This window comes from Pipistrellus hanaki (assembly GCF_964339955.1).
Source record: "Pipistrellus hanaki genome assembly, chromosome: 6".
Lineage (NCBI taxonomy): Eukaryota > Metazoa > Chordata > Mammalia > Chiroptera > Vespertilionidae > Pipistrellus > Pipistrellus hanaki.
In genome coordinates, this window is record NC_140508.1 from 43,989,276 (window position 1) to 44,016,326 (window position 27,051).

Consider the following 27,051-nt stretch of genomic DNA (forward strand, 5'->3'; position numbering starts at 1 on the left):
GAGACAATCAATGAATATATTCATAAACTTTATACTCAAATTCCCTTGATATATCTATCATTTTATTTTTAATCCAAGCTTTCTCCTATGTTTACATTATTTGGTTGTTAATAAGAGACCATGTTATGAAAGCAACCAAGTGAGAGAAAGTGGGAAACAAGGAACTAATTAGAAAATAATTCATTTAAATAATAACTTAAACACTTGTTTAGCACTAATGCTAAGAATATGGGTTTCAGAGTCAGAATCAGACACATGTGGGTTCCAGACCCTGCTCTGCCAAGGGCTTCCAGAGTGACTTAGGACAGGTTCACTAGGCCCCATTAGCCTCTGTTTCTTCAAATGTCTAATGGGGATAATAAGAGAACTACAACTTTTCAAGAGTTGTCTATATAAATGCTTTCCTCCCACCCATTTCTTTTTTTAAAATATATTTTTATTTATTTCAGAGAGGAAGGGAAAGGGGGAGATCGAAACATCAGTGATGAGAGAGAATCATTAATTAGCTGCCTCCAGCATGCCCCCCTCCCACTGGGTATTAAGCCCACAACACGGGCATATGCCCTGACCTGGAATCAAGCCATGTCCACCTGGTTCATGGGTCAATGCTCAACCACTGAGCCATGCTGGCTGGGCCCGCCCACTCAATTCTTAACCTAGTTATCTGACTTCTATCCCCACCACTGCACTATAGCTGTGTTTCCCATGCTCCTAAGGACCTCCCCACTACCAAAGCCAATGGTTTCATTATGTTGATTGACAATGCTAGCCAGCCCCTTCTTCTTGACTCATGATCATTTTTGGTTCATGACCTTCACAATCCTCTCAGCCTCTTTGCTGGTCCTCTCCCTGACCTCAATTACTAGAGGTCTTATAAGCTCTGCCCTGGACCTCTCCTCTACCCAAACTCATTCCCTGGGAGGATTCACCACCTTGTGATTTTTTTTTTTAATATATTTTATTGATTTTTCACAGAGAGGAAGAGAGAGGGATAGAGAGAAACATCAATGAGAGAGAATCATCGATCAGCTGCCTCTTGCACACCCCCTACTGGGGATGTGCCCGCAACCAAGGTACATGCCCTTGACCGGAATCAAACCCGGGACCTTTCAGTCTGCAGGCCAACGCTCTATCCACTGAGCCAAACCGGCCCCGGCATGATTTTTTTAATTCTATATTATTTAAAATATTACATATGTCTCCTTTTTCCCACATTGACCTCTCCCTGGTCATTTCCACCCTCAGCACATGACCTCATCCCCCTACTGTCTGTGTCCATTGGTTATGCTTATATGAATGCATATAAGTCCTCTGGTTGAACTCTTACTCTCCTCTGCCTTCCCTCTGAGGTTTTATGGTCTACTCAATGCTTCTATGTCTCTGGATATATATATATATATATATATATATATATATATATATATATATATTTTTTTTTTTTTTAATATATATTTTATTGATTTTGTACAGAGAGGGAGAGAGATAGAGAGTTAGAAACATCAATGAGAGAGAGTCATCAATCAGCTGCCTCTTGCACACCCCCTACTGGGGATGTGCCCGCAACCAAGATACATGCCCTTGACCGGAATCGAACCCGGGACCTTTCAGTCCCCAAGCCGATGCTCTATCCATTGAGCCAAACCGGTTTTGGCTCTGGATATATTTTTATTCATCAGTTTATGTTGTTCATTATATTCCACAAGTGAGATCATGTGATATTTATCTTTCTCCAACTGGCTTATTTGGCTTAGTCTAATGCTCTCCAGGTCCATCCATGTCGTTGTGAATGGAAAGAGTTTTCTTTTGTAAAGTAGAGTATTCCATTGTGTAGATGTACCACAGTTTTGTAATCCAATCCTCTCCTGATGGGCACTTGGGCTGTTTCCAGATCTTAGCTATGGTGAATTGTGCTGCTATGAACATAAGGGTGCATATATCCTTTCTGATTTATGTTTCTAGTTTCTTGGGATATAATCCTAGGAGGGGGATCACTGAGTCAAATAGGAGTTCCATTTTTAATTTTTTGAGGAAACTCCATACTGTTTTCCACAGTGGCTATACCAGTCTGCATTACCACCAGCAGTGCAAGAGGGTACCTTTTTCCTCACATCCTTGCCAGCACTTGTTTGTTGATTTGTTGATGATAACCATCTGACTGATGTGAGATGGTACCTCAAGATCGTTTTGATATGTATGTTTATATGTCTCTTGGTCTACTGTGTGTCCACTTTCAAAAAGTGTCTATTTAGGTCTCTTGCCTATTTTTTGATTGGATTGTTTATCTTCCTTTTGTTAAATTGTCTGAGTTCCCAACAAATTTTGGAGAAAATATTGGATAAAACACTGGTAAATGTGTTCTCCCACACAGTGGGCTTTCTTGTTGTTTTGTTGGTGGTTTCTTTTGCTGTAAAAAAGCTTATTATTTTGATGTAGTCCCATTTGTTTATTTTCTCTTTAGCTTCCTTTGCCCTAGGGTCAGTATCAGTGAAGAAGTTCTTTTGGCATATGTCTGAGATTTTATTGCCTGTGGATGCTTCTATAATAGTATTTTTATGGTTTCCCGTATGATGTTTAAGTCCTGTATCCATTTTGAGTTTATTTTTGTGTATGGTGTAAGTTGGTGATCTAGTTTCATTCTTTTGCATGTATCTGTCCAATTTTCCCAACACCATTTATTGAAGAGACTGTCTTGACTCCATTGTATATTCGTGCCTCCTTAGTCAAATATTAATTAGGCATGGTGATTTGGGTTGATATCTGGGTTCTTGATTCTATTCCATTGACCTATATGTCTTTTGTTGTGCCAGTACCAGGCTGTTTTGAGAACAGTGGCTTTGTAATACAGTTTGAAGTCTGGTATTGAGATCCCTCCTACTTTACTCTTCTTTCTCAGGATTGCTGTGGCTATTCGGGTTCTTTTATTGTTCCAAATGAACTTTTGAAGAGTTCTTTCTAGGTCAATGAAATATGCCGTTGCTATTTTAATGGGGAGTGCATTGAACCTATAGATTGCTTTAGGAAGTATGGACATTTTGATGATGTTGATTCTACCAATCCATGATCATTACTCTGAATTCTTGCTCTGGTAGGTTGCTTGCCTCTAACTCATTTACTTCCTTTTCTGGTGATGCCTGCTTTTCTTTCATGTGTGGGCTATTTCTTTGTCTCCCTATGGTCTCTCTTTTCAGGATGTCTGGTTATGTGGCATTCCTTCTCCTGCGTTGATTTAAAGGCACAAAATACAACACTACCAGGTACAACACAAAAGGCACTTAACAGGAATGTATTTGCAATATTAATAACCTCTAATAAAGGTGACCACTAGAGAAAGGCAAATTAGGGGATAGGAGAGAAGGAAGAAAGGTAAAAAAAAAATAATAAAAAATAGAATAAAGAAAAATTAAAAAAAAAAAAGAGGGATAAATAAAGAGATAGAAAAAGAAGAAAAAAAGTAATGACGAAATGAAGTTGGAAAATAGGGAAAAAAGAAAAAAGAGAGAGAGAACAGGGAAAAAAGAAAAAAAGAGAGAGAGAGAGAAAGAGAGAGAGAGAGAGAGAGAGAGACAAGAAGCAGACTAAGAGAGAAAGGGGAAACAAACTATATATATATAGTGGAATGGAAAGAGTTTATATATATATGGAGAAAATTCACATAGAACAACCACTAATCCCAGCCAATGCCTGCAATAATACTTGGAGATTAATACAAACTACAATATCCACTACTATTAAGTAAGGCTATGATATACTGAAGTAAAAAACAAACAAAAACAAATGATTTTTATAAAATACAAAGCAACAATAACAACACAAGAATAAGCAAAACAATTTCACTAAAAAGCATAAAAATTCACTATAATCAGCATTCACGCAAACAATGACAAAAGGATAGAAGGAGAAAAGTTTTGTTTGTTTATTAACTAATTAATATAGTGAAGAGAGTGGTATTTATACACTTGGATCAGGGGGTTGGAAATTTGGTCTATAAGTATGGTGAGAGCTTTAGCAGGGGGTATACAGAAAGAATAGGGGAAAAACTAAAGCCGGAAAGGAATAGGATAAACAGGAGACAAAAAGGGTAAAGGTTAGTAAGAGAGTGATAGTGTAAAGGTCGAGTTGAGATAGGGTTGAACGATGCTATAGTAGAGATTAAAATAGAATGAAAACTAATCCCAATGTAAAATAAAGAGAAAATAAAATGTACTGGAGAAAAAAAGAAGAAAAAGGAAACAAAAAAATGCAAAATAGCAGTAGTAATAGTGATGATTGAGATTGAAAAATGTAATAATTGAAAAGGTAAAATCAAGTAAGGAAAAAAGAAAAAAAATCGTTTCTTAAGTAACAGATGTAAAAAAATGAAAATAAAATAAAAGATGTAAAAAATGAAAATAAAATAAAGAATAGTAAAATTAGCATAAAAATGTCTAGTAGTGGTCATTCACTTCCTCTGTTATTGTATTTAGCATGCCTTGCAGTTCCCAGCATTCCACTGCACCTGTTTTGTAAGGTAGTCCTTAATTTTAAGTAGGCTATATCTTAGTTATTTGTGTCCATTTATTTTTGATTAAGTAAAAAAAAAAAAAAAAGGCAGTTTGTAATTCAGCCCCTAGGTGGCAGTGTTTCTGGTTTGACCTCCCAGTCTTTTTGGTTGCTCTGGTCTTCTTTCTCTATGGCTCTAGCTGCCAGGGTGCCGGCTGGCTCCCAGATTCTCGCTTCTGGCTCCCATCCCCCGTTTCCAGGAAGGCAATTTCCCCCTGCAGTCTCCCAGGATATGCCCAACTGGGCAGTCCTTCCCTAGTATTCAGAAGCAAGGGGGTGAAGGTTCCGCCCTTGGCGGGACAGCCCCAATTCTTAACAATCTGTCCCGTGTCCCTTGGCGTTTTAAAAAAGTCCTGCTTCTGGGGAAGATTACGCCAAACCCAGCACTGGGTCTTGCAGGGCAGGATTCTCGCTGCAGCTGCAGACTTCTTTTGGCACAGCTCGGCGCGGGGGCCGCTCGGGCGCTCCGCGGCTACAGTCGCGGTGGGGCCGCTCGGGCGCGCAGCAGCTGCAGTCGCTGCCAGTGCAGTGGGGATCCAGAACCCTCACACTATCCCCGCAAACTCTGACCTTTCTGTGGGTGACCGAAGAACTCCCCTTGAATCCACGTGTTTGCGCCGATTGGGGCGTCACAGCTGCTCGATGGTCTCCTCTGCTGTGGGTTTTCCAGGCCTCAGAGAAGATCCTCTTTTCCTGGTAAGATGGCGCAGCCTTCCCTCTGAGCCCATAGCTCTGGGAAAGGTCTCTGCTGCCGCTGTGCTGGCTGCTTGGTTAGGCAATCCTGTCCAGCGGACCCTTCCTTACCTTCCTTTAGAGTTCCGCTGCCCCTTAGCTGCCAATCAATATTCCCTGAGCAACTCAGATGCTGCTTTTATCTGTTCTGGGACCAGGGTCAGAACAAGTCCGTCTGTTCGGTCGCCATCTTGTCTCCTCCCCCAGATTGGGTATGTTTTTCTACCCTGTCTTCTAACTCACTGATTTGGTCATATAGTCCACTATTGAAACATTCCATTGTGTTTTTATTGTAGCTATATCATTCTTCATTTCCTCTTAATTCTCAAATATGTTGGTAATTTTCTCTTCTAGCCGGTTCAGGAATTGCATGACCCTTACTCTGAATTATTTCTCTGACATATTGCTTTCCTCCATTTCATTTTGGGTTTTTTCTGGCACTTCCTCCTTTTCTTTCCTTGGGGATTTATTTCTTTGTCTACCCATTTTTCTTTCTCTTTCTGGCCTTGGGCTCCCTGCTTCTGGCCCAAGAGGTTGAAGCCCCTAGTGGTTTAATGATCCAGGTCTTGCCAGACTAGAGATTGGGTCTGCCTTGGGTTTCACAACTTTATTGTTTCTGCTCTGAGTTGTACCCCTTCTCCCAAGGTTCTCGTCCGTCAGTTGACCACTTCAGATTATCGGGGTCTGAGGGGACACATGCACAGTTCCTGAGGGCCCATAGCCCTCTGGCATTCACTGTGCAGTCCTGGCACCTAAATCAGGATGGTGCCCTATGACCTTCTGGCAGTGAACATGCAATGTGGTCCTATGACCTGTGGATGGGAACACCAGGTTTCCCTCACTCTTGTGTTCCAGGGGCATAGCTGTGTCAGTTCCTATAACTTGTCAAGCTCTGCCTTATTGTTAACTCACAATGAAATGCTCTTCCCCTGGCTTCTCTCATGGCTGCCTCTTCATTCAGATTTGGATCTTTCTATACCATTCTCTAATGTAGGCCCTCCTATTAGACTCTCTCACTATCCTTTTTTTTTCATAGTTCTAATCACAACCTACAATTTAAGTGTTTATTTACATGTATAATGTCTGAAGTCCCAGACTAGACTATAAAATCAGTGTGGACAAAGATATTGCTTCTATTTTATTCTCAAATCCCAAAAAGCACCTATTATATAGAAGATGCTAAAAAATGATGTAGTTAAGAATTAAATAAGCTGACACATGGAAAACTGTTAGCACAGTGTCTAGTTTGGAGGAAAATCTTAAATGTTACCCTGCAGTAGTAATGGTGGTGGCAGTAACAGTTATAGTGCTAATAGTGGTAGTAGTTTCACTTGACTTCCTTTCCTTTCCTTGACTTCTTTCTTCACACACAGCCAGTCACCACATCCTATCCCTATTCCTTGCCAGTTTTTTCTCAGATTCACCTCATCTTCTCCAATCTCTGTCATTACTGTGGTCCTTCTGTTCTTCATGATTAGACTCACTAAGCAGACGCTGCCTGCCTCCCTGTGGAGAAATTCATCCATCCCTCACCCCAGGACTCAGAACATTTATCTCCTTAAAGCACCCTTTCTATCACATTGCTCCTCTGATTAAGAAAGCACTGGAGAACTCTTAGCATACAGTTTGAGGACTTTAAGAAAATGACTCCTTCTCCCTTAACCAGCCCTCCCTACAATTTCTCACATCTAGCCCTGATCCCAACTGAGCTGGGTCTCCTTAATGATCCTGCCACACGTACCACATTTGTCCCTACCCCAGAAGTATGCCCATGCTACTGTCCTGCCAAAGACATGCAGTCACCTACTCTCTGTTCAATCACATTCAAATTCCTTAGGCCCACTTTAAAAACCATTTCCAATATGAACACACCTTCTATCTACTCAGAATTCCAAAGATTTCCAGTTACTCAATATCTGTATAACATTTCTTCCAACTAGATATACTAGTACATTGCTACTGATAAATTACTTTTAAGAAAATAAAATTGTATTCAGTAACTGCTTTGTATGAATGGACAATTTAGAGCCCTCTTCTCTTCTCCCAAGAAGAGAAACTGAAACATCACTCCAAGCCTTTCTTATACTCCCCAACACTGAAACCCAGCACAGCATTGCAGAAAGACAAGGGTACCTAACATTTTATTGGACTACTACAGTACTATGTGTCAGTCAGTCATATTCACAAAGAGATCATTTCATTGCCATAACAATACTTTGAGGTAAATACAGTTCACCACTTTTAGGTAATTAACCCAGAAAACTTAGCTTATAGAGGTCATTTTCATTGCTCAAGTTATACAAAAGGTAACAGTAATAGCCCAGATAAAATATACACCAAAATCTGACACTGAAGCAATTGGCTTTCCTTTATGTTGCCCTATATATATGTGGCTCTGACTTTAGACTAAGCCCTGAAAGATACACAGAAGAGTCAATGATATTATGGTAGGGCCAGAAATCTAACCAAGCCTGACTGTCTCCTGATGCTGGAAATACTTAGCTGTGTAGCACTGTCTAGTTCTCATGATAAGTGTTTACCCTTTTCTAATTATCCCAACCTAGGACACAGGACACGTCATGCATCCCTAAAGTCATTGCCCAGACAACACACCAGCAATTAGTAGGAGTTTTCATGCTGTTCTGGGTGTACTACCCCCACATGAAGAAGACAATTATCTCTTCACTTACCCAGGCACTTTACCCCCTTACTTACTTTTCAAAGAGAAATCATCTACCTTTCATCCCTTTACATGCCAGGGGCACGAGCTTGTCACTCTGAGCTCTGGAAAATGTCTGTTTAGAGAGTCTGCCTGAGTATCTGCTTATTTCAGAAAGGAGTATTGCAACAATTATCAGTTGTAATTGGTGTGGCCTCATAGAATCCACACTGGGCTTTCTAGGGACAGGCAGTGTCGAGGTAAAGCTAGGTTATATTGGCATATGCAAAGGGAGAGATGCAGAGAGCTCGTGTTTGTGCACAAATCTGTAGTTCCAAGTCATACTGAGGTTAACAACTACACAGAAGCTGTCTAACCATAAATCGAAAGCACTTACTGCATTTCTGGAACGATATAAGACACTGAAAAATGGCAAAAGGACTGAAACTCACCTTGTTTTTAAGATCCTAAATCAACTAAGATTTTTCGTAATCGGTGTGTTCCCATCATTCACTACTCCTCTGGCTGAAGATCTTATAGACTAAAGAATTATTAGGCTAAGTAGACTACACACCCATCTCATTCTGTCTAGGAGATTTGGGGAAGAAAAATGTTTTCCCAAGATATACAAAACTATGTGCTGCCAACTCCACTCTAGAAGTTCCTTCCTTCCTCTAAAGAGCTGGTGCTCAGTCGGTGTTGGCTGAATTTAATAAGGATATGTATATAAAACATTTTATTAAAGTGCCAATTTTCTGAATGACTTAGAAAAGCTGTTAATGTCTCTTCACAATTTTCCCAACCAAATGTGTATCTATGGCTGGCAAATTCTAATGCTGAATGCACACTGCTATGCTGGTCATTAGGCTAGTGTCTCTCTGCTCTATATTCACCTTTCCATACTCCACTTTGTGTTGCTGGTGCTGGGTCTCTGGAAGCCACAATTTCTCCTCTTCCAACCAGTTCCCTGGTGGATTCTGAGAGTAGAATGCTCTGGATGGAGAACCACCAAGGCAGGAGGGGGGAGAAGGGACTTGCTACTTTTATCCAGCCAGCAACTGATTCCAGTTTCTGGGTTCGTTCCACACTCATAGCACCAGCCTTATCACTATCCCTCACAAATATCAGCACCAGTGGGTGGCAACCCCTTCTCAGAAAGCTCAATTCTGCAGAAAGTAACTGCTGGGCACACCTTCTCTAAGCTCCAGAATCCTTAGCCCCAGTGGACAGCACTCCATCTCAGAGGTCTGAGGCCCAGGCTCCTCCCAACATGTAGATTCTAAGAGATCCAACCTCTGCCCTATGCTCCCCAAACTGTGTCCTGGTGTTACTATCCCTCCCAAACCTCAGGGTTCCCTTTTTGCCTTTCATGTTAAATTCTTTGCTAAAATAACTAGTGTAGATTTGTTCCATGATTGGATCCTCAACTGAAACAATTATATTCCCCAGAAACCAATTCTCTGTAAGTAGATCCTGCCCTTTCATAGCTGGTACTCTTCCTTTCATGAGAGCTACCCCCTGATTTACTGCAATCCCTCCCTCCATTCTTCCTTTCCTTGTTCTTACAGATGCAACAGCAAACACACTCAGAAGCTATTTGAAAGATGCTTGCTAGCTCTTTCAATCACAGGTGAAGTGATTTCACAAACAGCTTTACTAGTAACTATAATCCTACATCTCACACTATTTTTTTCAATAAAATTTTACTGAGCATTTACTACATGTGAGGACCCACACTAAGATAAAAGCCACATGGTTCCTGACTTCAAGGAGCTCACAGTCTACAGAGTCCTTCAAATTCTTCCAGTTCATCCATATTAGATTAAAACAAAGATCTGAGGTTCAGCCCAGACTACTGGCATCAGACAGCCAGATGCCACTGAGGAGCCAGAACTTCCGCCACAGCAGCAACGATGTTTAGCCTTCAGTTACTTAATAAGCTCTCTCTAAGGGGAAAGAACTTAAATTTGGTCTATGATGATCACAACTTTGCTTAGCTTTGTTACTGTTATTGAACAAAACCATTTAGATGACAAATAGAACAGCTCAAAACAATCAGTTTCTATTCTTTCTTTTTCCCTTAAATAACCTGCAAAGCCCTGAATTAACCTGCTTAACCTGAATTAACCTATCCAGGTTAATCAAATATAACTTGAAAAGATAAATATCTACAAGTATATTTATATGTATATTTATTCAATACATATATTTGTAATCACATGCAAGCATATATATTTTTTAATTTTAAATAAATCCTGTGATTCTTGTCCTCCTCCCAATTCCATTGTGCTGCCTGGGAACAAAGTTCCACATGGAATGGATTTTCATTTCTTTATGGCCAGATCTGAATAAATGGCTTTCCATTCTACACAATAAGAACTGGGCACCTCTGCTTTTTTAACTGTATAAATAAAAGATTTGGACTGTGAAAAATAATAATACTGTATATGGAATGAGGAAATGTGAGCACTTCATATTCTAAATAGAATTCTTTCAGTAGAAAAAATCCCCAGCTATTTTTTCGGTCAATTTTGTTCTCTTATTTCCCTTCCCTAGATAAGACACAGCTGAATTCCTACAGGCAGCAAAATCACTGTCTGCCTGGTTTGGCCTCGAGTCAATCTGAGATCAGCTCAAAGCCACAACCTCCATATTCATCCTTGTCTGAGGATGTTGTGCATATATTTTCAGGTGTCTTCTTGGTGTCTATACCACTTAATCCTCAGAGTAACACTCTCCCAGCAGTGCTTCAGGCAGTCTTCTGCAGCTTTACCACCCCACTATGCATTTTAAAAAGCCAACAGGTTTCTGCCATCTCTGCTGCATGCCTAAAGGTTTGAAGAGAGCAGAGAAGAGTCGGGCATACTAACACCTTTTTCTTTATGTGCGTATATCATCCTTAAAAAAACAACAGTAAGTTTAGGACACTAAATGCAAAGTGAAAAACTTTACTTATTCATCAACCTATATTTGTTATTTGATACAATCATGTTCAATGAATATTAGTTCTTTGTAGGTAGACACTGTAAACATTTGAATGAAAAAAATTCTATTTGAAAGGAGATCATATGTTAGGACTAAATTGAAAATTTATTTCTGACAACTGTTAATTATCTATAATGAGATTTTGGTACTTTTCCCTCCTAGCTTCATTCAGACATGGACAGGGGAGATGGATCCATCAAATACATCCTCTCAGGAGAAGGTGCAGGCATTGTGTTTACCATCGACGACACCACTGGGGACATTCATGCGATTCAGAGGCTTGACCGAGAAGAAAGGGCTCAGTACACTCTAAGGGCTCAAGCCCTGGACAGGCGGACAGGCAGGCCAATGGAGCCGGAATCAGAGTTCATCATCAAAATCCAAGACATCAATGACAATGAGCCCAAGTTTCTGGATGGACCTTATGTTGCCAATGTGCCAGAAATGTCACCAGTGGGTAAGGTGGAGTTCACTGATTCTCATAGAGTGATTCCGCTATAGAAGGTCTTCCTGTCTAAATACAGAAAAGAAGATTATGCAGAATAGCTCACAAACTATGAAACTGAACCAAAAGTGACAACCAAGTCCTTAGGCAGGACACTACCTAAACACTGAAAACAGCCATTGTAAAATATAAAATTAATAACAAGGCTAGTGTTGTTATTCAGTTCTAGTTCTTCAAAAACAAAGATGGATGGATGGATGGATGGATGGATGGATGGATGGATGGATGGATGGATGGATGTTTGGTTCATAGAGGAGAAGCATTTTGGAATAATTAAAAGAGTAGTAGCCAAAACTGGTTTGGCTCAATGGATAGAGCGTCGGCCTGTGGACTGAAAGGTCCCGGGTTCGATTCCGGTCAGGGGCATGTGCCTTGGTTGTGGGCACATCCCCAGTGGGAGATGTGCAAGAGGCAGCTGATCGATGATTCTCTCTCATCGATGTTTCTAACTCTCTGTCCTTCTCTCTTCCTCTCTGTGAAAAATCAATAAAATATATTTTAAAAAATAAAAAAAATAAAAATAAAAGAGTAGTGAAAAAACTGAGTTGTCCTTATTGGTTATTAAGATTTAAAACATAAGTACAAATTAAACATGCCTAATTTCCAAAGAGGTACAAGATAGGAGTTATGGAAGCTTGACCTAGAAAAGGAAGCAAACATAACATTAGCAAATACTTTAAGATTGCCTATTTGAGATTGTGTCCAGCCTTTAGCAATTCAATTTGAACAGATTTCCATATCTCTCTTCCCCAGGGACCTCTGTTATCCAAGTGACAGCCACCGATGCTGATGACCCAACCTACGGCAACAGTGCCCGGGTAGTATACAGCATTCTCCAGGGCCAACCATACTTTTCTGTGGACTCCAAAACAGGTATTTGATGCAAGTCAAGTCAGGGGTATTTGTTTTATTCCCTAATAATGTATAACTGCTACTATGACAGACCCAACTCCCCTTTCAAGGATTCTCCAGTGAGTGTAATAACCAGAGAAAATTGTTATAAGCTTTGGGATTAAGACAAAAAAAAAAAAAAAGAGGAGGGTAAGAGCAGAGCAGTGCTATGTATAGACAACGTACAGGGCATGATTGGAGAGACCAAAAGGCCTGCCTACACATAATTACCTTCTCATTAGCCTTCAAAAAATCCTATGGCTTTATTTATTCCCAGGGATTAAGGTCTTTTATAACTCTAAAACCTGAGAGGATTGACATATTAACCTGGCTCAAAATAGAACCAGGACCATTGATTTTGAAACTAGAAAGAGCCCATAGAGAATTCATCCAATCTATCACCAATTCACTTACTAGATAAGGAAATTGGGAATTAAGACCTAAAAATGTGCTTCTAGTTGTAGGTATGTCCCCTGACATGTAGTCTGATTTCTTTCGACTGAACCACCCTGTACTAAACAGAGTAAAAGGCCAGAATGAATGGACACTGGTACAGACAGGTTTGATAAGGGAAAAGTGCAGAGCATAGGATGTTATCCCTTTTCCCCCTCCCAAAAAAAAGGCATATGCTGAGCAGGAAACTCCCATAGGAAGAACAGCACAGAGAACTGGGTGGGCAAGGAGCAATGTGGCAAAAAAGGACAAATCCATGGAAGCTTGGTTTTGTTTTGTTTTGTTTTGTTTTGTTTTCAGTTTTACCTGAGAGCTTTCATTGCAGAATTTATTTGTGAAGATATCCCTTTAAAACTTCTGAGTTGGGCAGAATAATGAGTATATCCTTATTATCTTGCACTTGTGCCAGGCTTTCTCCCTTTTAAAATACTTCCATATCTGAGTATCCAGATATTCCTATGAACTTATGAAACATATGGAAGTACTGTTATTCCCATTTTACATTCAAGAGAATTGAGGCCCTAAGAGTAAATAACTCTTAGGGACTTGAGTAAAGAAACTTATAGCCCCAGAGGTAAAGTCAATGGTCCATGCTCAAAGTCATCTCTTTATTAAGAAGAGAAAAAAATGCATTTCTATGAGCAACCTGATACTTTTTTTCTCCTCAGAAGTCCTAAGGGGAACCAGGCATTCATAAAATCATATCATAAAAGCAAAAAGTGAAGGACTGTAAATTAGTAGGAGGAAAAAAAAAAGATTGTAGTTAAGGACTTCTTTAAAGCAGTAACTTTAACAATTCTAAATATGGGTAAGAGTATAAGGTGCCACAGGGAGGATAAGTACAGACAGGAAGAGGGTAATGTGTCCTTTATATCCTAAGAGGAACTTTACATTATTTTGACAGCTCCCAAGGGGTATCTTTAGAGTTAAGGTCAAAATTCCATGAAAAGATAGTTATTGTTGTGCCCATAGGGCATTAAAAAAAAAAGAAAAAGCTGCATATTTCACTTTAGAATGTTGTTTCTAAATGCAGTATATACTTTACAAGAGTTAAACTGCGGACTGGTTTATGGTCCCAATCCCTTCCCTTAGCATGTAAAGGTCTATTTAGCCAAGGATCATGTTGTAAACTTGCAGTAAACAATTCTTGAATCTTTGCCTAGGGCTTAAAAAAAGCAGATAAAACATGACCACACATCTTGGCAGGATTAAAATACATTTCACTGGAGTTTGATTTAGTCCTACTTAATGAGACAGTTTTAGCACTGTGCTATGCTCCTTCTTACTGTCTGTGGAAGTTCATTTCTTATGCATGTTCAATATAAACAACTCACAGAGCAACTTTCATGTCCTAGCTCATGGAATTCAGTGAAGCACAGATGCTAGCAGTATATAACAAAACAGAATGAATATACAACAAAAGGAAAATTAAACTAGAATTCCAACCCTGCTTATAGGTATTGGGAAGGTAGGAAAAAGCAGACTAAGAGTGAGTTCCCTAAAGAAGAGTCATTCATTCTACAAGGGCTCTTGGAGCTGAAGAAGAATTGATCTAAAATCACAGATTTGTGGTAGAGATCAACCAATGAACTTATATGCATATATGCATAACCCCAGACATGGGGGGGGGGGGGGTGGCTAGAAGAGGTTAATGAGAGGTTAATGGAGGGGAAAGGAGGACCTATGTAATACTTTCAACAATAAAGATTTTTAAAAATTAATTAATTAAATAAAATCATAGATTTGCAGACACATTTGCAGCTCTGTTTTCTGGGCCTTAAGCCCGTTTCCTTTAGTGAGATGGAGCAGCCTGACAGCGCCAAGACTGCTAGCTCAAATCTGTCAGAGAACCGTTGCTGCCACCTCCTGTTATATCTCAGTAATGCAGACAGAGGAAATCAGCCCTCTGCATTCACTCATCATTTGTGTAAGCACAGCACTTTCTTGAAGCTGGGATTCTGACATCAAGTTCAATAAAATAGAGGTGACTTGTATATCGACTCTAGATATTAACAATGCACAAGGGAGAACCCAATCTTAAAAACTGGACTTGAGGTTTTGTTTTTAAAAACAAAGTCATTTCACCCGCTCATGTTTCTCAGTGGTTACAGCATCAGTCTGCACCCCCGAAAGGGTCCCAGGTTTGATTCCTAGTGAAGGGTCCATAGATGGTTGTAAATTCTCTCCCCATCACTAGTCTAGGCACATGTGGGAGGCAACCAGTCAATGTGTCTCTCACATCAATATCTGTCTGTCTATCTCTCTCCCTCTTTCCCCATCTCTTCCTCCATTCTTCTGTCAATTCCATTCTCTCTGAAAAGCAAAAAAATATATATATCCACAGGTAAGGATTAACAACAACAAAAATTAAAAACAAAACAAAATCATTTCTATCCTGCAGGTGTAATTAGGACGGCACTCACTAACATGGACCGAGAAGCCAAAGAATACTATGAAGTGATTATTCAAGCTAAGGACATGGGAGGGCAGCTTGGAGGATTATCTGGGACTACAACAGTCAACATCACCCTCTCAGATGTCAATGACAACCCACCCCGCTTTCCCCAGAGTGAGTATCTAACCAATGAGAGTACAGGTTCTCAGGCCAGAGGGGTCACTTGTTACAGAGATGAAAGAGAAAGACCTGGTTCTTCTTTAAGTTTAATTATTCATGATACCTGCCCTACAATTATCATGCAACTCTCACATAACCATTTCCCTTCTATGTCCCATAGCATTTTTTCACTATTACCTCCCTAGGAGCCCTTTTAGACTTTTTCCCTAATTGCTATGCCCTATCCCTTCATGAAATTAAATATGAAGGAATTAGGTTTTGTTGGGTAATGGTGAGCCATTGTATTATCCAAGGTTTTTCACCTCTCCCCCAGCAAGAACCATTTTCTGTACCCTAGGGGGTAATACTCCCCAGCGGAGAATGCACACAGGAAACTAAAGTAGTGACCCACCTCACCACCTAACCAATCAATTCACAAGCAGGAACAAAGTTCCTGCTTTGTAAGGGCATTGGGCATGAGGGGAACAAGATATTTGAAACACAGACCTGGGTTTCTACACTCATCAAAAGTTAACCCAGAAGCAGCATTTGCTGTACCACTTGGTTAGGGCAGAATGAAGCCTTCACAATGAACTAAAATGAATGAAGGCTTCATAAAAGGATGAGAACTCAACAGGGGGCTGAAGAATATAATGCATGTAAATAGGCAGAAAGGAGAACATTCTAGAAGGGAGAAGCCATTCGTTCAAAAGTTATTTGGTTTAGGCACTTTTCTTTGTATGGGATATAGAACGATACACAAAACAAATGAAATCTCTGCTCTCCTAGAGCTCATTCAAATAGAAATCTGAATATAAGGATAGAAATGTATATAAAGACCTGCAAATTAAATTGCAAGTATATTTTATGTTTAATGAAATGAAGACCTGTCTTTTGTGTTCCAAATGTATTCTGTCCAATGAAAGTCACTGACAGGTTTTTTAGCAAGGATAGACACAAAGGAAATCCTAGTTAGAAAGTCATGCATAGGTTGGCAGTGATGGAAACTAGAAGCAGGAGAGTCCATTAGGAGAGTCAATTAGGAGTGATCCAGATGTGAAGCAATAAGGATTTAAGGAAAAGGCAGAAGGAGAGAACTGAAACAAATAAGAAAACACAGATTTCTGCTACTTGATTTTTCTCTCTTTCTCAGAAGGGATTAAAATTTGAGGAAATGGTCCATTAGGAAGAATTGAAAGATTGAAAGTGTTATACTTCTTGCCATTCTAAAAGGAAGATTCACTGAGATAAGAAATAATTTTGGGCTTAGCCAGCATGGCTCAGTTTTTGAGCTTCGACCTATGAACCAGGAGGTCATGGTTTGATTCCTTGTCAGGACACATGCCCACACTGTAGGCTTGATCCCCAGTGTGGGTGTGCAGGAGGCAGCTGATCAATTATTCTCTCTCATCACTAATATTTCTATCTCTATCTCCCTCTCCCTTCTCCTCTGAAATAAATTTTTTTTAAAATTTAAAGAAGAATTATTTTTGGTTTTGTCCTAGCCTACTCATAGGATTACAATCAAGCTACTTTGGCCCCTCCTTACCAAATGTCTAGTACAGTCGACCTAATACCGTTTGCTCAGCCTCTTTGGATCTCAGTTTTCATCTGTAAAGCTCAAGATTTAGTTGTTGAACCAGGAGAAAGATGTTTAGTACAGCATGCCTTATATGATGGGATACTGATGAGACATTTTTATAGTCTCATCAGGCAGATTACAAGACTACAGGTTCTAACCTTTCTTCACAGAACATTATCAGATGAGTGTACTGGAATCGGCTCCTGTTAGCTCCACTGTGGGGAGAGTGTTTGCCAAGGACTTGGATGAGGGAATCAATGCAGAGATGAAGTACACTATTGTGGATGGAGACGGTGCTGATGCCTTTGACATTAACACAGACCCCAATTTCCAAGTTGGCATCATAACTGTGAAGAAGGTAATCCAAATCATTTTAATGAAGTCTTTGAACATTTTCAGGGCTGTTGTACTATTAAAGGCATTGTTTCAAATCCTATGATAAGCACTCTTTTTTACCATCAAAAGAAAACAACAACTCTTACTCCTTTTGCTTACATGTTAACACTGGCTGTGTCATCATTTTACAGAGAGGGTATAAGGTTGTGATAAAAATAAATTATAAATGTTATTTCTCCTAGCTCACTACTTAGTCACTTAAAAAACTGTTATAACTTAATTCCCTAATGATGTTAATGATTAATCAATATTTGTATTTGAATGACTTCATTTTTACCACAGTATGCCATAAATATATAAATATATAAAAAATATATAAATAACAGTAAAGCATTTATAAATCAATAAATAACATGTAGGGATTTTTAATTGCTATTTAAAGATCCACAGACTCTAATTAGACCTGGAAATGCTTTATCAAACATAGCTGAAGTGAGATTATCCCTTAAAACTCCTTTGCTTCATGTTAAGTTACCAAGTTTTCTGAGTATAAGCTATCAATTTTTTGTGTGCATGGTATAAAGCACATATGAATGAATATCTTTAGATGAAAAATAAAACTTTTTTTAAATTAAAGTTTTAACATCTTAGTAAATATATATCTGAGAAAATACATTATTGTAAAAATTCATTGATTTAACCTTCCTTCTCTTCTATTTTAAATACATTAAAAAACCAAGATATCTTAAATTATTTACTAAACAAATATTTGTTGAGTGTCTACGTATGTGCCAGGTATTACTCTAGGCATTTAATATAGAGAATAAATAAAATAGCCAAAAATATTTGCGCTTATGGAAGAGGAAGAAAATACTCAAAATAGCAAGTAAGTCAATAAAGTGATCCTATATAGTAAAAGCCTAATATGCTAAGTGTCTGGTAGTCCATTCAACCAATAAAAGCATAATATGCTAATGATATGTTAAGGGCACTCAACCACTTATTAGGATGTGCACTGACCACCAGGGGACAGATGCTTCAACCTGTAGGTTAGCTTGCGGCTGGGGTCTGGGTGATCGTATTTGAGTGAGATAGGCTGGACACGCCCTGGAGTCCTCCTATGGTCCCTCCCCAGCTGGCCAACTTCTTGCGTCCCTCCCTAGCCCCAATAGTGCACTGGTGGGGGTCTCCTGGCCTAGCCTGTGCCCTCTCACAATCTGGGCTTAGAGACCCCCTCCAAGTGCACAAATTTCATGCACCGGGCCTGTAGTATATTAGAAAGTGATAAGTGCCAAAAGGAGGGGTAGAATAGAACAAAAGTGGTATCAGAAGAGCCAAAAAGGCATTAAATTTAAATCAGGTGGTTGGGATTGGCCCCCCAGAGAAGTGATGTTTATGCAAAGACTTACTTAAGGGGTAAGAGTTACAGCGTCATGTTGGGCAGGTTGACAATACACAACCCTCAGAGGTGCCCTATAAATGACTTTCCATAAGAACTGTACATGGCAGCCGGGAGATGAAGAAATGGGAATGAAGATATTGAGGAGAGGGGACAACAAATGCAAAGGCCCTGAGGTAGGATTTTGCTTGGTTTGTTTCAAGAACAGGGAGTTTGATAAGACTAAGTGGAGGAGAAGATTAGTGGGAAATGAAAAAATTCAGAAAACAAGAGGGCTAGATTGTGTAAGACTTTATAAACTGATGTAAAGTCATGGAGTCTTACTCTGAGAAAAGTGGAAACAATTGGAGGTTTTTAACAAATGTGTGACATGACTGAACTTTCATCAGGAAAAAAAAATTATTATGTAGGTTCTGTTGAGTAAAGACCATAGGAAGCAAGGATGAAAACAGAGAGACCAGCTGAAAGGCTATTGCAATAATACACATAGGAGAAGATGGTGGCTTAGCCTTGGGTAGTAGGAATGGAGGTGGTGAGAAGTAATAAGAATCTGGATATATTTTGTAGGTACAACCAACAGGATTTCCTAACAGATTGGACGCAGATACAAAAGAAAGAGAGGAGTCAATTGAGCAACAAAAAGAATAAAGTTGTCATTAACTGAGATGGGAAGTCTACAAGTAGAGAAGGAGGCAGGGGATGGCAAATGTTGGATTAAGTTCTGGACATGTTACATTTGCAATGTCTGTTAGACACCCAAGTGGAGATGTGTAGTAGCTGTTGGTTACAGGAGTCTGGATTTTGGAGAAGAGTCTTGGGCTGGAAATATTAAATGTAAGAGTTATAAGCATGTAGATGCTACTTAAAGAAAATAATACAGGATGACATTCCAAGGAGAACACAGATGGAGAAGACAGTGAAATGAGCCCTGCAGCACCGCAGCATGAGAAGGAGAAGAGCAAGGACAAGCAGGGAGACTGAGGAGAGACCAGAAAAGAAGGGGGGAAATCAAGGGAGGTTGGTGTCCTGGAAGGCACAAAGAAACTGTTTCCAAGAGAAGGGAATAATCACCTGTGACAAATGCTTCTGCAGGTCATACGAGAACACTAAAATTGACCACAGACATTAGGAACATGGAGGACCTTGACAAAAGTAGCAAAGTTATAATTTACAATGTAGCACAAGTTAGTGTGTTTAATAACTTTATTCTATGTTGTTCCATAGAGTTGAATTAACGCTCCTTTAGAAGGGAAGAGTTTGTTTGTCCTGTTTTATTTAAGGTACAATAAAAATAAAGCAAAAGAAAAAATACATCCAGCAAACCACCAACCATAAATCTTTATAACCAGCACACAATGACCTCAGAACAGTGCAAAATGCTGAGATTAAATAAATCTGGAATAATCAAGTAAATGTGGATGTAATTTAAATTTTTTATAGTTTCTTATTTTATTCTCATCCTTTGAGAATAGCATATGCTAGAATTATAAAAGATGACTAGAAGTAATACCAACTTAGTGCATGACACAGGATTAAGAACATTCCCTTAATACATGATATGGCTCAAGTTAACAATTAATAATACATCACTTATCATGACTGTTAACTGTAAACAGATAAATGCTCAATTTTTTTATTAACAGTGGATCCTTTAAGCAAAAATTCTCTTTAAAAACTAAGCAATCAGAAAAAAAGAGCTTTTGGAATTCTCAATACATTTGAAATTTTATATTTTAAAATAATATATAAGATAATTCTAGCCGAAACCGGTTTGGCTCAATGGAAAGAGCGTCAGCTTGGGGACTGAAGGGTCCCGGGTTCGATTCTGGTCAAGGGCATGCACCTTGGTTGCGGGCATATCCCCAGTAGGGGGTGTGCAAGAGGCAGCTGATCGATGACTCTCTCATCGATGTTTCTAACTCTCTATCTCTCTCCCTTCCTCTCTGTACAAAATCAATAAAACATATATATTTTTTAAAAAGATAATTCTAAATAACAATGTAACAATATTAATTTATATCAATTTATTATAATACTAGGGGCCTAGTGCACAAATTTGTACACCTTGAAAGGAACTGTGGGACAAGAGGCTGTGGTGGGCACAGGGGCAGGTCTCAACCCAGCCCCTCCTGCTGAGACTCCTGGTCCCGTCTTCCAGCAGCCCCTCTCCCACCACCCCCACTTCCACCCGTTGATAGCACTGGCCCTGCTCACACCCACTGACGGTGCAGAATGATTGGGGGCAGTGCCAGCAGTGGGTGCGAGCGAGGTCAGCGCTTTCAGTGGTTGCAAATGGTGGCTGCTATCCCAATTGCCCCTTAGGAACAGGGGGAGGTGGAGAAGCCCTGAGGGGCAATCAGTGCCAGCAGTAAAAGCTCGTACCCACTGACAGTGCCAAGCAATCAGACTGTGCAAGTGGCAGCTCTGGCACCCACACTCCGTGGGACCAAGGCACACAGGAGCAAAGAATTTTCAGTAACCACAAGAGGCTCGCCCCAATGACAGCAACCGGCACCCTGTCTTGGTTTGGCACCCCCAGTCACTTGCTCCACCATCCACCATATTCCACACGCACCCCCTGGTGGTCAGCACACATCATAGCAACTGATTGTTCCACCATTAGGTCTATTTGCATATTATGGTTTTGTCTATATAGATAGCTTGTTCCTTATTATGAGATATTCTTTTAAAGATATTAACTATTACAATTTTGTATCTGAAAGGAACCCCAAAATGTCATTTCTCCAGCTCCCTTGCCTAGAGAAAAGATTAAACCTCACAAGATAAAATACTGTCTTTCCTTGTCATTACTAAAACATGTTTAATCCAAACAGATATTAGTTTTGCCAAGGTCATTCATATTTCTCTTCCAAACTTATGAGATGACAGAAAATGAAATTAAGAAAGAGGTCAATAAGTTGAGTAGATGGACAAGTTAAATATAATAAATACTTTAAAGGCTACTGACTGTTCAAGCTATTTGTTTAGAACAATTCACTCAGATCCCTAATCCAAACCCATCTTCCTACTTTGTTACTAGTAATCCTATATAATAAAAGGTTAATATGCAAATTGTCCCCTCTGGAGTTCTAATGGGAGACCAGGAGTTCAATCTTTCACTATGATATGCACTGACCAGGGTAAGGGGAGGAGAAAGGGGTGTGGAACATGGCAGGCAACCAGCAGCAGCAGCAGAGTGCTGAGGGAGAAAGAAAAGGAGGAAGCAGGGAGGCCCAGAGACAAGAAACCTTATCAGCCCTGATCGCTGGCCAGCCAGGCCTAGGAACCCTACCCATGTATAAATTTCATGCACCGGGCCTCTAGTGTCTTATAAAATGAAAACAAAATTTCTGCTTTTGATTAATTTCCCTAAGGCCTATCATTCATCTAAAAAGCACATACTGCCCTAACCTGTTTGGCTCAGTAGAGAGAGCATCAGCCTGAGGACTGAAAAGTCTCAGGTTGGATTCTGGTCAAGGGTATGTACCTTGGTTGTGGGTACATCTCCAGTTGGAGGTTTGCAAGAGGCAGCTGATCAATGTTTCTTTCTCATCAATGTTTCTAACTCTCTATCTCTTTCCCTTCCTCTCTGTAAAAAAAAAAAAAAAAAAAAAAAAAAAAAAGCAATAAAATATATTTAAAATAAAAACACATACTTATTTTTTAAAAAGAGAAATTAAGCTAAATGGATTGAATTGGATCTTCATAAAAACATTCTGATTACAACCCAGGATCTTAACAGCTTTAAAGATAACTTGAAATATATATTTTTAAGAATGTCCTTTATTCTATGAGTATGCTATTATGTCACTCGTCTTCAGCATGCCTTCCATCTTTCAGCACACAATAAGCAATAGTTTTGAGTCCATTATCCTCTTAGGCCACAAAGAGCAAAACTCCTATATTTCACCAAACCTAAAATGTCCACAAAATGTAAATTCCGTTATTGTTTATATATTACTTAAAAAAAAAAAAAAAAAAAAAAAAAAAAAAAAAAAAAACTCTTGCCGAAACTGGTTTGGCTCAGTGGATAGAACTTCAGCCTGCGGACTGAAGGGTCCCCGGTTCGATTTGGTCAAAGGCATGTACCTTGGTTGCGGGCACATGGCCAGTAGGGGGTGTGCAAGAGGCAGTAGATCGATGATTCTCTCTCATCGATGTTTCTAACTCTCCATCGCTCTCTCTTCCTCTCTGTAAAAAATCTATAAAATATATTAAAAAAAAAAAAAAAACCTCTTGCCAATTTAAATGATGCAATGCTTTCTTAATCAATAGCTTATGGTTTTTTTAAAAACCTTTGCAGACACAGACATATTTACTTCACATTCCTATTTGAACCAAGCAATCTGCCTTCCTAGTTCTTAGTCAAAAGGTAAGGTTTTCATTATGGGTATACAATGTATGGTGCTAAAAAAAATATAGAATAAGTAGAAACCCAATAACAGCAGCAAAACAAATAAAAACATTTTGTTAGAATTTGAAAATAAATTTAGTTAAAGCAACTACTACTGTTTCTCAAAAGCAAGCAGTTGCTTAAATTGACACATGCCTCTTTCTAACAAGAAATGTGCTTAATTCAGAATATTTTATTGAAAAAAAGCATGAATGAATATTTACTAGTAACTACAAAATTTTAAATCATCACCAAATGCACATGTGACTTTTAAGCTTTACTAACTTAAAATACTTTGCTATCCTCTGTAATTATTTTATAGGACTAACTTTCCATGATATTTTTATTGATGATAGTTCGAGGTAATTGTTGCTTAAAACATTTAAATATTGTCAGTGAAAAAGGAAGAAAGAAAAAAAAGAAAACATAAATGGATTATTCTTAAGATATGACATTCAAGTTCACATTCTGCCATTCTGAAGGTAGGTAGGGCTAGATCAAAAAAAAAGAACCACCAAAAAAATAAGATTTTATGGCATGTAGTTTATTTTGTGGGTGATCCCTGGATGAGGCATTTAAACATCTAGAGCAGCATTTTACTCTGACACTATGTGACCATGTTAGCTCAGTTCAGTCTTTGAATTCTCTTAGTCTGTTTCTTCAACTGGAAAATGTGGCATTGGATTCAGTTTTTAAAAGAGATTTTTTAAAAGATCATCTACCCTGTTTCCCCGAAAATAAGACAGTGTCTTATATTAATTTTTTCTTCCAAAGTTGTGCTAGGTCTTATTTTCGGAGGATGTCTTATTTTCGGGGAAACACGGTATGTCTCAGCAGGTTTGACTCAGTGGATAGAACATCAGCCTGCGGACCAAAGGGTCCCAGGTTCTATTCCGGTCAAGGGCACGTACCTGGGTTGCAGGCCCTGGTCAGAGTTCATGCAGGAGGCAACCAAGAGATGTGTTTCTCTCACATCAGTATTTCTCTATCTTTTCCTCTTTCTTCCACTTTCTCTAAATAAATAAATAAATAAATAAATAAATAAATAAATAAATAAATAAAATCAATGGAAAAATATCCTCGGGTGAGGATTAAAAAAAAAAAAAAAAGATCTTCTATGATATAAACTAAATACACAAATACTGATCTGACAGTGTCCTGAGAACTCTTGTTGATAGTTTCTTAGAAAAATCTCTATTGCCTTTGTACTTGGAAATTTTCTCTTTAAGGAATAAAACAAAACAAAACAAAACAAAACAAAACAAAACAAAACAGATTAGATTTCAGTTATATGTAGAGTCTGAAAGATAACCTGAACTCTCTCTTAATTATTGACATCTTTTCAAATGAATAAACATCTCTAAAGACAAGGGGACCATGCTGATAAACAGTAGACTATTTAGAGTCAGTCTTGCTCAGAGTACAGTGGCTTTCTTAACCAGCACACTGGCTTTCTTCACTATCTCTGAAGCATCTAGCATCTTCTTACCTTCTTTACCCAAGTTGTTAGAACTGACATGAAGGCCAAGAACTACAGAACAAAAGAAAAATCCCCTCTACTCTTCCCCGAACCTCTTTTCTACCATTTTAATGAATTGAGGAATCTACCCACCAGCCATCAATGACAGTCATCCTTTGGAACCCTGATATATATGCTGCTGGCTAACCAATTTTCCTGCCATTACTTTTCAGCCCCTGAGTTTTGAAAGCAAGAAAAGCTACACCTTAAAAGTGGAGGGAGCCAATCCTCACCTAGAGATGCGGTTTCTGAACCTGGGCCCCTTTCAGGACACAACCACAGTGCACATCAGTGTGGAAGATGTGGATGAGCCCCCTGTATTTGAACCTGGCTTTTATTTTGTGGAGGTACCTGAAGATGTGACTATTGGAACAACCATACAGATCATTTCTGCCAAGGACCCAGATGTGACCAACAACTCAATAAGGTTTTGCCACAGATTATACCTTTCATGGAATCTTCCCTTCCCCAGCATCAAATTTTCTAGCACTTTTCCCCTTTGCTTTTTCTATCTCTGGAGACTCTCCTGATTCTTTAAATTCATTCTGTTTAAATAACATAGTCTTTTCATGTTATTTAGAAGTGAAGTATCATTATAACTACAAGTTAGTGTCAAATGGTTCAGCAACACGTGTGTGTGCGCGCACACACACACGCACACACACACATACACACCCTTAGTTTTCAATCACAACCCTATTGACATTTTGGGATAGATAATTCTTTGTCATGGGGCTTCCCTGTGCATTGTACAATGTTTAGCAGCATCTCTGGCCTCTAAGCACTAAATACCAGTAGCACCTGAGTTGTAACAACTTAAAATGTCCCCAAATATTGCCAAATATCCCTGAAGAGAGTGGGTTACAAATTACCCCAAGCTGAGAATTACTAATTCAGATAAAGCACAGACAATACATAGGTGTCAAACATTAAAAACTATTGAATTTTAGTGATGAATATAAAGGTAATCATTGCACATTCTTTTGACTTTGATGAACCTTTGACATTTTCAGTTTTAAAAATAAGAAAAAATAACATACAATATATGTTTCCAAATTCTATAGAAAAAACCCACATAGAAACTATTCATGTTGCCATTGGCTTCAATGCTATGTACACTGGTCAGATAGGGCTTTCTATTGCAAGCCCGTGTATCCATCTTTCCAAAATGTGATTTGAACTTAAATATTCCAACCAAGATGCTTCCCCCTCAAGAAGGGGCAAAACAGGAGAGCTGCTCTTATAGCCATGGCCATTTCCATCAACCCTGGAAACCAAAGTGCAAACAGCTGGTGGACAGGTTGACACCTCAACCTTCCAGAGCAACTGCCAAGCCTCTGAGGCGTGACACAAAAGATCAAGATTCCAAAGCCATTTGAAGCCATCTGTCATGTTAAATGTTGGAAGTCACACAAATGGATCTGAAGCTTTAGTGCAAATAACACATTTTAAAAACTCCCTAATGTATTGAATGCCTTTTCTGTCAGCTATTAGTACTTCCCTCACCTGATGCTATTTTATATGTAAAGAAAATGTGCTTCTTGCAGCTTAAAAAAAAGTTTCTTCCCTGAGAATAACTAAACTAGGGGAAATTTGCTTCCTCTAACCAATTAGTAAGCAATTTACATTTTTTCTTTTTTTGAATTATGGTATTTGATTTTTTAGAAGTAAACTAATATTTATGAGCTATAACAACTTTATATGAGTGATATTTCTACCTTAAGCTTTTTAAATGTACAACAGGATGGGAAGAAGTTAGTGAAACCATATCATCCCTAAAATAATTATAAATAAAATTAATTCTACTATAAATGTATATTTTCAGAAGCCAAATATATATATTATTATTCCCCTTACCTCTTTTCTACCATTTTAATGAACACACACACACACACACACACACACACACACACACAGACACACACACACACACACCTTTTGATCAATTAATCTATTCATATCAAAGAAGATACTAGAGGTAAAACTTTAGAGAATAAAACTTCATTGGGGGAGGAGGTTGGAATAAGCACAAGCTTGAAAAAAATCAGATCTCATTACTAAAAGAGTCAACTAGACTATTCAGTGAATATTTCCACATGTTCTTTCCAGATTGACTCTGGACTCCTACATTTCCAGGTAAGCACTGGAAATATGGTTTTGTTTGGAGTCCCATTACTAAATGACAGGAGACTGAACGCTGTCAGAAAATACACAACGCGCACAAATCCTAGAGTGAATATGTATTTTTCAGGACTACAGTTGTTATCTTAAGACATCTAGGAAAGAAAGAGAAATAGCAGGCCTAGATCCACTACTGGTATGGAGCAAATGAAGGAATCCTACCTGGCTAACAGAGTGCTGCTTCACATGATGAGCCATTGAGAACCACTGGATGGCCACCATAATACACAGTTAACATTATGGAAGTCCATAATGAAATGCCTGCCTATTCTAACAGATCCCAATCAGAAATAATCCAAGAGTTACCAGGATGGAGGCACAGA

The 27,051-nt window shown here is 38.9% G+C and overlaps 1 protein-coding gene across 4 annotated transcripts in view; it reads left to right on the top strand.

Annotated features, from left to right (window-relative positions):
* The window catches only part of CDH20 (cadherin 20), a gene marked incomplete at its 5' end in the record, with an annotated part of 191,652 nt that overhangs the window by 137,878 nt on the left and 26,723 nt on the right, over window positions 1–27,051 (top strand). For all 4 annotated transcript variants that reach the window (XM_084888307.1, XM_084888305.1, XM_084888306.1 and 1 more), the window contains 5 exons: window positions 11,078–11,372; window positions 12,174–12,293; window positions 15,166–15,333; window positions 17,071–17,258; window positions 24,721–24,974. In XM_084888307.1, coding sequence (XP_084744433.1) covers window positions 11,090–11,372; window positions 12,174–12,293; window positions 15,166–15,333; window positions 17,071–17,258; window positions 24,721–24,974 — 1,013 coding nt within the window. The remainder of the gene's footprint in view (window positions 1–11,077; window positions 11,373–12,173; window positions 12,294–15,165; window positions 15,334–17,070; window positions 17,259–24,720; window positions 24,975–27,051) is intronic.